This window comes from Parasteatoda tepidariorum, chromosome 7 (assembly GCF_982258835.1).
Source record: "Parasteatoda tepidariorum strain Cologne lab strain chromosome 7, Ptep-v5.0, whole genome shotgun sequence".
Lineage (NCBI taxonomy): Eukaryota > Metazoa > Arthropoda > Arachnida > Araneae > Theridiidae > Parasteatoda > Parasteatoda tepidariorum.
Window position 1 is genome coordinate 76,820,235 of NC_141761.1, and position 15,310 is coordinate 76,835,544.

Below are 15,310 nucleotides of genomic sequence, written 5' to 3' on the forward strand. Positions count from 1 at the left end.
AATTTCATTTGATTCTGATGATTCCTTCATGGTGTTGCATTTTCTACAAACAGCAGTTTAGTTTCGCAATACAATATCGGTTTTAATATATCGAATTGTTGCTCTTATCATGTGGTTTATAGTTTCCACCATTTTCGGTTTTGAGTTAAACTAAATGCATTTTTATGTACAGAACTGCATTCATAGTTTTCAAAAGTTTTTATAAAATTGAGAAAATAATAATTATTTGAAAGAATTAGTTCGAATGTATTGCAAAAAATGTGCCTGTTTTTCAAACGAAATGTTTTTGCAATGAATCCTTTAAATTGGTTTTAACGTGCATGAAAGTATAAGTTTACAGTAGACAAACAAAAAAGAAAATGAAAAAAAAAAAACCTAAATAAGACTATGACAAAATAAAAGTAAATAAAAATGTGACTACATGCACCAAAAATGGCATTAAATTAATCACCTCTACACCAATATGCAGTGAAAGAACTCTTTCCTATGAAAATCTGAAAATGTGAGAAGTCTGGAAAATTCATTTTTCAAAGGCCTCAGATGGTCAGTTCAAAATTTTATTTTCGTTCCATCATCAACAAAATTGTAAGTAACCACACATCATATTATCATGTAATTTTCATCTCTATATTTCATGCTATAAAATCTACATTACATCATAGATGTCCAGTCACAATCAAGATTCCTTGTCAACCGCATCTAAACAGAAATCACCGCCAGGTTTTATACTTAAATTCATCATACTTAGTTTTATTTTAGGTTTTCGTTGAGTTCTTCGGTGCTTAGAAATTTGTCATTTATTAATAAATTTAATTATTTATTTTACTCATATTTTTCATGTTGGTTATGGTTTTATTTGGTTATTGGCGTGGCTTTATAACGCGAATAAAGAAACGATCACTAATCACTTATTGAGCAAGTGACCTATCATATAAATAGGATTCAGTCAGCAAAGACCTGTAGTCGTTTCGATCTACTATCCAATGACAAGTCAGTTATTTGTTCATAATGCATTAATGTTTCAGGATGTATTACTCAAGATAAGACAATAAAACCAAATAAAACTACTAATTAAGATAACACCAATTAAAGTAACGCCAATTGAATAGCGTATAATGGCTTTCATTAAGAACGTTTCTTAAAAAACGGAAATATTTAAATAGTTTAAGCTGAATTCTAACTTAGAATACAAAATAGTTAGCGCCATACTGCATACAATTAAACTTAGTCTAACATTTTTACAATTAAAAAGTTGTGAACGCAGTGATTGTAAGGCATCTTGCAGTGACAATTCCAAATATATTATTTAAATATAAATTTTACCGTAGAGCAACAAAGAAATTGCACAACCTATTTTTATTGCGACGCAGACCAGTATTTTTATTAAGACGCTGAAAAGTACTCACAACTTCAATATGTCCCTTAATGCCCATTATTTTTTTGGTTTACGTCAATTGTAAAACTTAGTTAAATTATCAAGTTTACTGTTTTTAACCGCATTCATATCAATCAATAAAAAAATGTTCAAATATTAAAATAGTTTTAATAATATTCAAACGAAAAATATAAAATAGCTAGCACCATGCTGCATACTATTGTACTTAGTCTATGATAGACGATTAAAAGGTTTGAAGGATATATTATTTAAGGATATATTATTTAATTACAAACCTTAACACCTAGCAATAAAAAAGTTGCACTAATCAATATACTTAATAAGACATTGAAAGGTACAAGCAACTTTAAAATGCCCCTAAAAGTCAATATAAATGTCAATATTTTTAGACCGAATTACAAAACTTAACTAACATATCAAGTTTACAGTTTCAAACCGAACTGATATCAATAAGAACTTTAACATTTAGCTAGAAATGGAAAACACCTGCAAGAAAACATTCAACCTGCCTTAATCTTATAAAAGTTTCTTTTAGTCTAATAAAAGGTTGATTATTTGCAACATTTTTTCCCCGACACCATTCCAGGAGAATCACTCTGAAAGTAACATAGTATTGGTATTACTAATCTATCGAAAGTCGGCGAAATATCGGTTGTTTGGGGTACAGACTGTCGCCAAGTAAAGCATGATAATCTTGAGAAGTACCATGCCCGAAAAAATAAAGGCAGATAGGACACAGAACTGAAAGATTTCTACGACTCACATGGCGCCAGGGCTATCTTTTCCCTCAAAGTGGTGGTCCAAATCGGAAAGCGCCCTCGGTCATAGCCTGAGATCTTTTATTGTGCAATTACGACAAGGTCGGCGCCTTGCACCAGTTTAGGTGATGCTTAACAATAAGGTGCCGAAAAATCTCAAAGGTGTTTCTTCGCTTTTAATTTACCAAGGCAAATTTTTTTAGGAATTTCCGTTAGCAGTTTGGAATTTGGAAAACTTTATCTTGTTTTCGAAAATAAAATAAAGTAGAAAGTCATGAAAGTTGAATTATTTGAAAGTTGAAAGTTGAAGACGAAAATCAGTATTGAGATTACAGTGCTTCCAAATAAACAAGAACATATTTATAAGTATGAGGAAATTTCTAATGAAATGCCAATATGGGAGTTATGGAAATTTAAGATGACTTTGTAATTTTACAACCTTTTCCTAGTTTACCAAATTCTTGCAGAAAATTTCCGGAATTCTTGTAGAATCCTTCTGTTAATCCAGAAAGGAATCTTGAATGCATGAAGTTTTTAAATAATAATAATAATAGTTTGTCTATATATTAAACCTACTCTTTTAAATGTTTCATTTATCTTCGAATTCTTCTTATTGTCATTGTCTTATTAATTCAGTTCTGAAATTAAATACTGAAATGGTCAACGAAAAAAAAAAAAAAATTCGTGGCCAACTAATGAATGTTCGAAAAGAATGCAGAAACTACGTAAGAGAAAATGGTACTCTGGAGCAAAATTTTTCAAAGGAAAAAAAAATTATATTAATGGATAATTAATCACATTTTAATGTCCTGCATTGAGAATGCGTAATGGATAACAAGTAGTAGGAAAATTATTAGTTCGATTTGAAGTCCTTTCCTTGTATTTTTTCAGAACTTAAGTGAGAGGGCACAAAAAAAAATCACATGAAATGTACACCATGCATAAAAATCGAAAGAAATTTGAAATTATAAAATGTAAGTACATTGTAAAAAATTACCAAAAAAAGTACAGTCATTCAGAGTAACATGCATTTTTCAATGAAATGTATTTTTACTTAAGCTTTTATACCGTAATTTTTACTGTAACATTTATTTTATTACAGTGATTCAGTTATTTTACAATAAATATTGCTGTAAAATTGACGATGTATCAGATTTTTTGCTCCATAGAATTTTGTGGTAAAAAACACCGCCACATAAAGGGCCGGGATTTTTTACAGTGTAATAAAATTTTGAAATGAGCATTCGAAAAATTAAAGAAAATATTAAAATAAATATTTTATTAAATTAAAATACCAAAGAAAAAGAAATATATATATATTATTTCAGCTAAAATTTCAGAAATTATTCAAATTTTTTTTTTTTTTTTTTTGCAATTTATGGATGGTATTATATATTTTACATACTAATTGAAACTTTTTTTCTTTTTTGTATGAAATCTCACCTGACTTACTATCTGCTGGAAATGTGGTGCTGTCGGGTCGATGTCTGGCTGCATCGCGGCGTATTCCGTTAGAGCCTTCCAAGGCGGTTGGTATGTCTGGACTTCGATTGGATTCATCTGTATAGGACTTTCGTGCCTGACTGGACTAGTGGCAACCATCGGAACTCCTCGCATAGACCCCAGAGTTAACTGTCGCCCATCCTAAAAATTATAAATATTATATTCAATTAACGAATTCCAGCAGTATTTTTTTTGTCTGCAAAATAGACGATGACATAAAGGTTGAAATTAATTACCTTAAATTTCAAAACAACTTGATGTAATTTTGGTTTCATATATAATACACAGAATTTTAGATTTTTTGTTATATGTACATCGAAGAGCCATTACATTACGACCACCCTGCTAATAACACGTAGGACCACCTTTAGCCCTCAAAACTGCCAGCACCCGCTGTGGCATTGATTCCACAAGGTGCTGATAGGTAGTCTGAGGTATCTGGAACCAAGCGCTCACTAACTGGTCCTGCAATTCCCTCACATTGCGAGGGGGTAGCGTGGCAGCACGAATTTGGTTTTCCAAGTAGGACCACAAATGCTCTATTGGATTAAGGTCAGGTGAATTTGGGGGCCAAGACGTGACTTGAAAGTCCCTGGATGTTCCTCGAACCAATCCATGATGATTCGACCCTTATGACATGGTGCATTATCCTGTTGGTAAACACCATCCCCCGCAGGAAAAACTGTTGCCATGAATGGGTGAACCTGATCTGCAACTATGTTCAAGTAGCTTACAGACGTCAGGGATTGTTCTATGAGGATTATGGGTCTTAATGTGCCCCATGAAAACATTGTTCCTGGGCGAGAAACCATGAAAACCTGGGCGAGCCCATTGTTATAGATGGAGGGTGATCATAACGTAATGGCTCTTCGGTGTGCATGTATATATATATATATATATATATATATATATATATATATATATATATATATATATATATATATATATATATATATATATATATATATATATATATATATATATATATATATATATATATATATGTTACGCTTTTAAAGCCTAAACATTGTAAGTTCGTAGTGTGGCCGGTGCTTCTTGAAAAAGATACAGGAAACTGCAGGAATCATAATATAATTTTATTAAAGTAAGGGCCAGAGCCCCAGAATGACAACCTTACATGCTGGTGGATAGGTAGAGAATAGCACATTTGACCTTGGAAAGAGGGTTTTTATATCTTTCTGGACAATATATTTAAATGTTAATAGGCCTCAGTAGCGTGGGACTGATCAATTTCCCAAGCTACTAAAGCCACATCATCACATTTTTTGAGATAATTAGATCAATATTATTACTTTCTTGTGGGAAAGGTTTTTAAACGTTTGCGCCTTAGATAAATGCTCTATTTATGGATTATATTTAATATATAATTGTTTTAACATTACATAATATTCCCCCCCTCTGAAGAAAGGTCTGATCAATATGCTAGCCTATTGGTCAGAACTTCCCCCTTCACGCGACCTCAAATTAAAATTTATTATTTTTGGTATATTGTCCAATATTATACATTTATAAGTAAAGTATTACACAGCAACATTTCTATAAAAGTAACTAAATATTTCTGCATAACTTTGAACAACAATAATTAATAACTTTATAATAATTAATAATGATTATGTACATTTTTCCTTTTCCTGTTGAAAAGATTAAAAAATATCAAAACAACTCTAGAATATCTAAAACAAAATATACCATGACATATCTAAAATAAAAATAAATCAAACCAAACTTTCACAACTTGTGAAAAGTTCTTCTCTTGAAATAAACTGGATCCATTGTTCAGGCCTAAATTTATTAAGTTATTCATCCATTTAAGAAGAAAAGAAAAAGTTTATGTTCTTAATCATCATTGTTTCATTTTCGAAACAATTATTATTCATAAAGTCATTTAAATTCACTTATCATTTACATAGTTTTTCTTACTTTCTCATTAGTAATTATGTATTTTCACAAATATTGTGTAGAATTATTCACAACATATGACATACACTTGAAGAAATCAATACAAATAAAATAATACAAATAATATAAGTAATCTAATTTAAAATGTTTACTTTTCCACATGATAATTAAATTCTTCGGTAGCATAAAAATTTACATACAAAGTGCATTATAAATCTTTGTAGAAAATGATATGCTTTATTCCAAAATAATAAAAATATAAGCGTTATCTATTGATAACAATTGATAGTCTAAGTTGGGTAAAATATTCCCAACTAGACGGAAAAAAATAGGGTTTTAAGTTTGTTTACTCATGCTTGATCCTTAATTGAGGAGAAAACATCAGTAAAGAAACAGTCTATGTGAGGAGTCCCACGGTTCAAAAAACCATTTCTATATATTTCATTTGCAAAATAAAATTTAGGAAATTTACTTTAATTTTCCGAAGTAACTCTCAAACATCATGTAATAAAAAAAATTCAGACATAGATGCATTAAAAAAAAATAACGGGACTCCAAAAATAGGGGCAGAAAATAAAAATGAAAAACATATGAAAATACCATCATTAAAAAGCTATTATGAATTTTTTACATACAATCGAAACTGTTGACTTGGATAAAATTTCCTTAATTTGTTTACATGTACTATTTCTGATTCTTTCTTAGTGAGAAAATTAGGTTTATCAATTTCAAATGACACCTCAGATAATTTCTTTAAAATTTTGTATGGACCAGAATATGGTGAACTTAATTTCCTTGTGTTAGGATAATGGAATTCTTCGTAAATTACTAAATCATTAACTTTAAAATTAGGTTCCAAAAAATGAGTGTCATAACGAATTTTGGTTTTCTTAAAAAACTCTTGAGTATTTTGAGCAGCTATTTTTCTTGCTTCATCAACTGGAGGATAAATATTTTGATTTACAAGAGAATCACAAGGTAATTTTCCATACATTAAATAAGCAGGAGGAAATTGAGTTACAGAATGAGGGGTGTCTATAAAGGCGCATGTTATTACTTTTGTAATGTTTCCTATTTTAACACTTACCTTTTGGAGGTTTCCTTTGATATTTCCTTGAAATTGCGAAATTAAAATCCTAGCAGAGTTCAAATGTTTTTTTGATTGTCCTATAAAATGGTTCGGAATTATAGTGATGTTGGATCCTGTGTCCAATATAGTTAGTAAATTCTTATTGTTCACTCGCGATGTCACACATAAATAGTCATTTGATGGACAGCTGTTGTTATTGCTGGGCTGCGGAGGCTGGGAATCATGCTGAGGTACTCCATACCGATTAAAAGAATTCACAAACCTTGGCTGCTGTATTCTGTACCGATGCTGGGGAGTAGGTCTATTCTTCAATTTCTATGCATTCATTAATGTAGAAGGTAAATAAGTCTCTTTTAAGATATTCAGATATGTTATTTATTTTCCAGTTTTCTTCCAAATGTAGGATTTCACATTTTTTATTGAAATACTTGATCCAGTTGGGAAAATTATTTTTATCCTCACACGGAGAAATATTAACGCGTGCTGGAGCATCCACCTGTTTTTCTTCTGAATCAGACATTATTCTTTTAATTTTTCTGTTTCTTAGTTCCAAAGTCATCAAAATAAAGTTCTAATCGGTGATTAAAGCGAGAGGAAGACAAAACAAAGAGAGAAATAACAGTCCTCGTTCTTCTTAACCACACCCACGCATTCGAATTTCTAATCCAAGGTTACGAATCATTTAAGAAGCGAAAGTCGATTATCAAAAGATGTATTCCATTGTTAAATTAAATAGCATTTTCAGTTTTCAATAATAATTTTTCGCGACAGGAAACTATCACTGCCGATTTATCTGTTACGCTTTGAAAGCCTAAACATTGTAAGTTCGTAGTGTGGCCGGTGCTTCTTGAAAAAGATACAGGAAACTGCAGGAATCATAATATAATTTTATTAAAGTAAGGGCCAGAGCCCCAGAATGACAACCTTACATGCTGGTGGATAGGTAGAGAATAGCACATTTGACCTTGGAAAGAGGGTTTTTATATCTTTCTGGACAATATATTTAAATGTTAATAGGCCTCAGTAGCGTGGGACTGATCAATTTCCCAAGCTACTAAAGCCACATCATCACATTTTTTGAGATAATTAGATCAATATTATTACTTTCTTGTGGGAAAGGTTTTTAAACGTTTGCGCCTTAGATAAATGCTCTATTTATGGATTATATTTAATATATAATTGTTTTAACATTACATATATATATATATATGAACCAGAAAGAACCTTGTATAATAGAACCTCTGTATGCGCCGATGAATATGCATTATAACATACATAAATAATTTCTAATTAAAGAAACTCACAGGTTTAAAAATATTAAAAGCTTATGATTTATAAATTTCTGTTTTAATCCATTCAAAAGAGCTTTTTGAATCTGATTTAATGTAAGAATCAGTATGGAGCTCGATTTGAAAACAAAATATAATTCATTTTTCTTGTACTCAAAAGTGAATTTTCAATATTTCAAATGAAAGTAAATTAAGTAGTTTGCAACTTTTTTTTATCCGTAAAGCACTAAGGCTTGAAAAGAAACGTAATGTATTTTCCATTAAGTAATCTTACAGAATAAATCAATCTTTCACGCTATTGTCATTAAAAGTTAGTTTTCTTTCTTAATGTCTGTGACATGAATATTCTCATGCCATCGATTCTTATTGAAGAAAAGAAGAAAGAAAAAAGTTTTGCTTTGTATCTGATTTTAGTCTTGAGATCAATCATGTCTTTGACTCAACCGATAGCATAAATGAAACATAATGAAAATATAGGTGTCATTTTTCTACCTTAAGTGATGAAATAGCTTCTGCTTGATATGTTCATTGTATAATGCAATACAAAGTCCTTATATAGCTAACGGATCATATAAAAGTAAGAGTATATTGCCTTTGACTTCAAAGAAAAGTTTTTAAAAAAAAAGAAAAAGAAAAAAAAAATTTAAAAATCCATTAGTATAAAACGTCTTTTATATATTATTTGTAAGAAAAACAATTGTAACTGTTTTCTGTATTTAGTAAGAATAAGTTTTAGAAAAAAAAAAAAACTAGATTAAAGCAGTAGAAATTAAAGTAAAATTTGAAAAAAAAATCACAAACAGGAAATCAAATTACTTGTCTTGATAGTTAATAGCTAAATAACGTGAGAAAAACTGCCTCAATTAATCAAAGAAAAGAAAATTTAAAAAAAGAAATGATATTTTAAAAATTTTACTAATTACGTGTTTTTTTCATCTTTTATTTATGGTTTCATCGCTTATTAATAGTAAGTAATTTTTATATCTTCACATTTACGCATTGGCTGTTATAAACATGTGTAATAACGCTTTATAAAAATTTTTATGATCTTTATAAAAATTTATTACTCTGAGAAAAAGAATTTTGTCAAAACAACCAGAATATGGTAAAATTTACATAATTTCAGGCTCAATGAGAACACCAAACAGCTCGGTAATTTTAATTAAAGCCATTTGATAAAGAATTTGGTAAAATTAAAGAAAAAAAATATAATTTTATAATATATAGTAAAATTTGGTGAATGTGGTAAAATTTTGTAATTTTATCACACGATACCTTAGAGCATGCCATAGAAACCATTTAATCGATTAAATTCACTTTTAAGTTATGTATTTTTTACTAAATGTGTGGTAATAAAATCTATAATTTTGAAAAGCAGAATTTCCGGTTAAACCCTTACCATGCAAATGGAAAATTTGTCAGGTGAATTGTATAAATGTCGAATATTTTATTTTTTATTACGGGAATTATTATTATTTTTTTTTTACCAGAAATGTCATTACTATACAGTACGGTTATATTTTCAAACAATTTTTCTCCGTGTATGCAAACATTTAACTTAAACGCTTATGTACTTAAAATTATTCTTATTCGACCAATTGTTCTTTATGGATCTGAGACATGGACTTTCAATAAAAACGAATCATATGTTTTAAAAATATGGGAAAGGAAAATTTTACTGAGGATTTCTGGCTCAATTTTTGAGGATGGACTTTTAAGGGTCAGAACTAATAAAGATATTAATGATAAATTTAAGGAACCAGATATGGTAGCAACTATAAAAATAAAATGATGTAACTATTTGGAGCTATTCAAAAAATGGACACCGAAAAGCATTTAAATATTAATAGGCAGGAAATCAGGAGTGTCTAGATCCGGAGGCAGACCTAGCACTAGATGGGAGGAAGAAATAGAAGAGGAACTGAAATTACTTAGCAATTATCAACTGCAAAAGAGTTGTGGCCAGCAAAAAAGAATGACTCAAAATCATACAGGAAAAGAAAGACTGAGGCGATGGGATGATGATGATAAAATACATATTATGATCCGAGAGTTTGCTTTATAATTCACCATCAACAAACATAATTTTTCTCATATGAGCAAAACTTTCTTAACTGGAATGCGAGAAATCATAAGTTACAATTATTTTATAAAACTATAATCTATTTTAAGATAATTTTGTTGAATTATGATTTTGTGTCAATATCTTGAATATGCTTTTATAAGTTTATTCATAGCTTAAAATAATTTTTTTATAACCCATTTCCAGTAAATATATAAGAATTTTTTTGCACTTATTAAAAAAAATTGCATCTCAAGAATTACTGATGGAAATAGATCAAAAATTTCAATTATTATGTGCAGGATATAAAATTTTAAGGCATCTGAACACCAAAACTTATGGTAACTTACTTTACACCGAAGAGATGCAATGAAACACCATACATAACTTGGAATTTAGTTGGACAGCAATGGATTTAGTTGTTTCTCTATGCCATGAAACAGGGATTTTTTTTACTCTATTTGATGCAAAGTAGCAGCCACCATTTTATTATTCAGATACACTATAATTTACAACTATAGTAAGATATGATACGCATACAAGCACTGACGTATTCCGTTAAATTTAGCAAAATCTCTCGAATTCTCTAATATTACAGTTTTTTTTTCCTCGTTTATACGCTTATTTTCTTAAAACAAAAAGTGAACAAACAGTATTAATTAATCTTCGATTTTATATATCTTTATATAATATGAAAAGAAAATGAAATGATAACAAATAGCCAATCACAGAAGACTTGCTCTCAGTAACGCACAAAACAACCAATTAAAATTGAGAACGCATGTGTGTGAAAACTAATAGTTTTTCATAATGCTGCTTGCTAAAATGTTACGACTAAACTTACCAGTTAAAGCTGAGTGGCGACCTTTATTTTATTTTGAGTATGTCTAATGATGGTGTGACAGTTTTCCATTGTTGTCCACTATTGGCCTAAAAATCACGCGGTAGGATCCAGTCTTTCCTCATTCATTTCAATAATGCTGTGGTTGTCATCAGCATGAAATTAACGAAAGTCGTAAAGGTATTGTTTTTCTTTAAATATTTTTGAATCCAAAATTTAAAGTTATTTGCCAGTACTGTTATCATTAGCGAAAATATTAAATTATTGTTGCGAACTCGTCAAATTTGTTTGTGCAATATAATGTTATAAGAATATAAATGTTATTTTAAAGAATGATTGCTTCGAAGAATCACTTCTGTTCACCAAGGGATCTAAATGTTTTTAATACTAATAGATAGTAATATTTGGACGTGAGAAGTAGAGGCACAAGTGTAAGCAAACAGAATTCCTTTTAGTATATATATGTTAAGGGAATAATTTTAACTTCAGTAGAAAAACTGTTTTCTGCCAAGAAAAGACAATTATTACGAAGCAATCATGGGGGTTGGTGAGTGGCAGCGAACATGTGGCTCCGCCCACTAGTATATATATATATATATATATATATATATATATATATATATATATATATATATATATATATATATATATATATATATATATATATATATATATATATATATATATATATATATATATATATATATATATATATACATATATATATATATATATGAGTCGCTCAGAAGCCAATGCGGTTAAGTCCAAAACACAAAAATTGAGAAAATTGATGTTTTTTGATACATTAGTTTTTAAAATTCTTGGTTTATTAATTTAATTAGAAAAGTGTATAAAGTCTTTTTTCGAGGTGTAAACTCTGCAAAAAAACAAGATAAGTACAGGATGTGTAAATAAAAACATAAGTATTTATTGAAATAATGACAGCATCTTAAAAATTTTAGGACTTATACCTTTTGGCAGCTGAAAAAGATAAGAAATATATATAGTCTACTAGTATAAACGAACTTTTATTTCTCACAATCATCACTAGATACAGTGACTAATAGAAAATAAACTGTTGGATTATTTCAAAAATTGTTTTTTTTTACTTCAAAACTAGAGTGGCACTTTTCCTTGTTTTGGGAAATGAAAATAAAATAAATAAATAAAAAAAAAAACTAAAAATACCACATTTTAAAAAAATACTACGAAAAAACCATACCCCTTTTTTTGGTGAAAAAATACTACCGTAGTATTAAAAATACTACGTCTGGCAACCCTGATTACTATGAATTTCTTGTTTTTCAGTGTTACCAACAAATATCGAAAGAAGAAGAATAATTTAATTTTTATTTCAAAGTTTATGTAAAAAAATACTGATAAAAGGTGGACTTATTCACAATGGCTTCTGAAATTATTATACAATATATTCAGAAGCTATTAAATAAAGGGCTGTCTAACCTAGAAAAAAGTAACCAACGAGTAAATCCTTTAAAAACTAAGAGGATTATTATTTATTTCATCAAAATTTCCAAAAATCAGAAAATATCAAAAAATGGACTTAGCCGCATTGGCTTTTGAGCGGCTCATATAATAATAATAATAATAAAAATAATAATATCTAGTGAGCATCGGAAACCTTTCAAGTAGCCAGAGGTGCTTTGCAATTAATCAATGTAAACATGACGCATAACCAGAATAATCCAGTATAATCAGCTTATTGATAAATATTCAGTATAGTAATGACCAGCGATTACAGAATACATAAATATTATGTATAATTAAAAAACAATTTCAAAAAAATAAAAAATCTGACTAATTCAAAATCACTCCTCTTGACATTTTTATTTCAAACCATTGTAAAAAAAAAATAATGTGGTTGACGATTACCCTTTAATGCTATTAAATATTCTGACAGGCAATTAATCTTAAAAAAAGTTTTCCAGCGAAACTATTTATAACCCAACCCTTACCAATCTCTAATATAACTTCAAAATGTGAAAATCACATTAAAAACAAATCCAAAAATTTTTCAGCGTTTAATGAAGACTATCTTAAAAATCATTATCGTATGCCTCTTAACACAATTCTTTATTCCCTTAACTCAAAACTTTTGAAACTTCTTTCCCTATTTGCAAACCAGACATTTTTAATTTGTTATCATGATAAAAAAAAAATTCTTATAAAATCTGGTTCTGAATCTTGTTTAGGGAAAAATTAATTAACAAGCTAAGCAAAGTAAATGCACTTACGTAATTTCTGAAGTTGTTGCTTGTTAAAGGGAGTAAAGGCTTTCAAATCTCTAAGGTAAAAGTGAAAGTTTATGGTTACAGGTATGACCTACCCTTCTGTATTTAAGAAAGAGGAAAATTATCACACAAGAAAAAATAAATAAAAAGATTATTGCCCGCATTAGCTTAGAGCTCTGAAAATCCATTTTCTCCAATTAAACAAGTATTACATATCGTTGATTGAATTCATGCTTCGCAGTTTTTTTTTACTAGGTGCAAGAAAGCATTAATTATCAAAATTGCCCAAGAGGATTATGATAAGAGCAAATAAGTAAGCTAAATGTAAATCAATTTACTTTTTATATACATTTTAGATAACATTATGACATCATTTACGTTGCCTAAGGTGTCGTAAAATGATTATGATTGATTTTCAAATCATCGAAAATATCCTCTGTTTGGTTGTGTATTATACAGTAAAAATGTACAATAAAATTAAATAATATAAAAAGAGTTTCAAATTATTTTTTTTTAAAAAAGGGCATTATACGGGGAAAATTACCGGAATAAAATTATCATACTGTATGGTAATGACATTGAAAAATCATCCAACCATATGTTAACTTTAAGTTTAGTGTACTAAATGATCATAGTTAAAGAAAAATTACTGTTTTTAAATAATAAGATTTAAAACAAATATTAATGTTCCTTTTGAAAAAAAAATCTTTCAACTACACGTTAACAACTTTAAGATACGAGTACTAAATGATCAGAGTTAAGGAACTTGCAACAGCTTGATAAAAACGTTATGCCCATATTTCTTTCGCCAAAATTGGCGATGATCTAATATTGAAAACTAAAGCCCCCAAATCCACTGTTAAATAAGCTTATAGATCTATTAACGATCAATAAATGGGGTAGCTTAAAGCCACCCTGGTAACAATTTTCCCGACTTTAGAGGGGAATATTAAATAGAAAGCTACACTAGGGTTTATACGTAACATTCATTTTCACCCAGTAATCACTTGGGACACTTTACTTTATCTTAAAGAGAGACTTCAAATTTGAACTATAGTAGAAAAATGACAGTATTGCCTTTTAAGAATACGAATGTACTAGATTTTTTAGTTTTTATTTATTTATTTTTAATTCTGCAAAATTTGTGATATTTTAAGTAAATTTGCGGTAGCCAAGAATATAGAAAAATGTTTTAATTTTTTCTTTATGTATTTGGTTGATATAATTTGTTATTTGGGTATTTGTTTGAAGAAAAAAATTTGCGTTCTTATCAAACTAATTTTTTTTTCTCTATTTTTTCGTTTCTCCAATTCTTTCGATTATTAAAGTGTTGTTTACCTAAGAATAAGTTATTGCATTCACGGAGAAAAAAAAATCTAGTAAAATTACCATATTGTATGATAATGACAGTTCTGGTAAAACAACAAATTCTGATCAATTAAACTAAAATATACAGTATTTAAACCCTTTATATGGTAGTTTTTCCGTTCCGACAACGGTTTGCCGTAAATTCGTGTTTTCATAACTCCAGTTTTTATTACCATACTTATAGTAAAAAATACAAAACCGAAAAGTAAATTTGACCGAATAAGTAGTTTTTATGCTATGCTTTAAGGTATAAAAGTAAAAAATTATCAAGGTTTAATTATCAAGGAAAATTTATCAAACTTTATGACATATTGTAAGACATCTTTTATTGTTAAGTTTATTGTTAGTTTTTCAGTCTAATTGTTAAGTTTATTCAGAAAACGGTAAATTTTATCATATTTAGGTAGTTTTGACAATACATTTTTTTTCAGTGTAAGGAACAACATTTTATTTCTATTTATCGGTAAAGAACATGTTGACAAATTGTTTGCAACAAAAATGGTACAAATAATATTTATCTTACCTAACGAAAAAAGCAAATAAATATAAAGTTTTAATATTCAGATGATTAAAGGAAAAATTAGAAATAATTCGGTTTTGGGAAAGGTAGAAGGTGGCTAAGAGAATACTTGGAGGCAATTTTCATGGCAATTTTGTCAGAAAACACTTTTTCATACTTCTAAATATGATGTTTTTTCTTTCCTTTCGTCTTTTAATTTTTCTTTAATTTTAACCCTTTTTTTTGCTTACTTTTTCCTTTTTCTTAATCTTTTTTGCTCTCTCTTTCTTTTTTTACAATATTTAAAATTCCTGGTTTTTTTTTTTTTTTTTTTT

The 15,310-nt window shown here is 28.7% G+C and overlaps 1 protein-coding gene across 8 annotated transcripts in view; it reads right to left on the reverse strand.

Moving 5' to 3' along the window:
• tup (LIM1_Isl and LIM2_Isl domain-containing protein tup) overlaps positions 1-15,310 on the reverse strand; it is a 128,362-nt gene that overhangs the window by 19,709 nt on the left and 93,343 nt on the right. For 4 of the 8 annotated variants that reach the window (XM_071183277.2, XM_071183274.2, XM_071183275.2 and 1 more), the window contains one exon: positions 3,607-3,798. In XM_071183277.2, coding sequence (XP_071039378.1) covers positions 3,607-3,798 — 192 coding nt within the window. Of the gene's footprint in view, positions 1-3,597; positions 3,799-15,310 lie in introns of all 8 variants that reach the window. The other 4 variants (XM_071183276.2, XM_016065902.4, XM_016065903.4 and 1 more) reach the window with 1 other exon arrangement.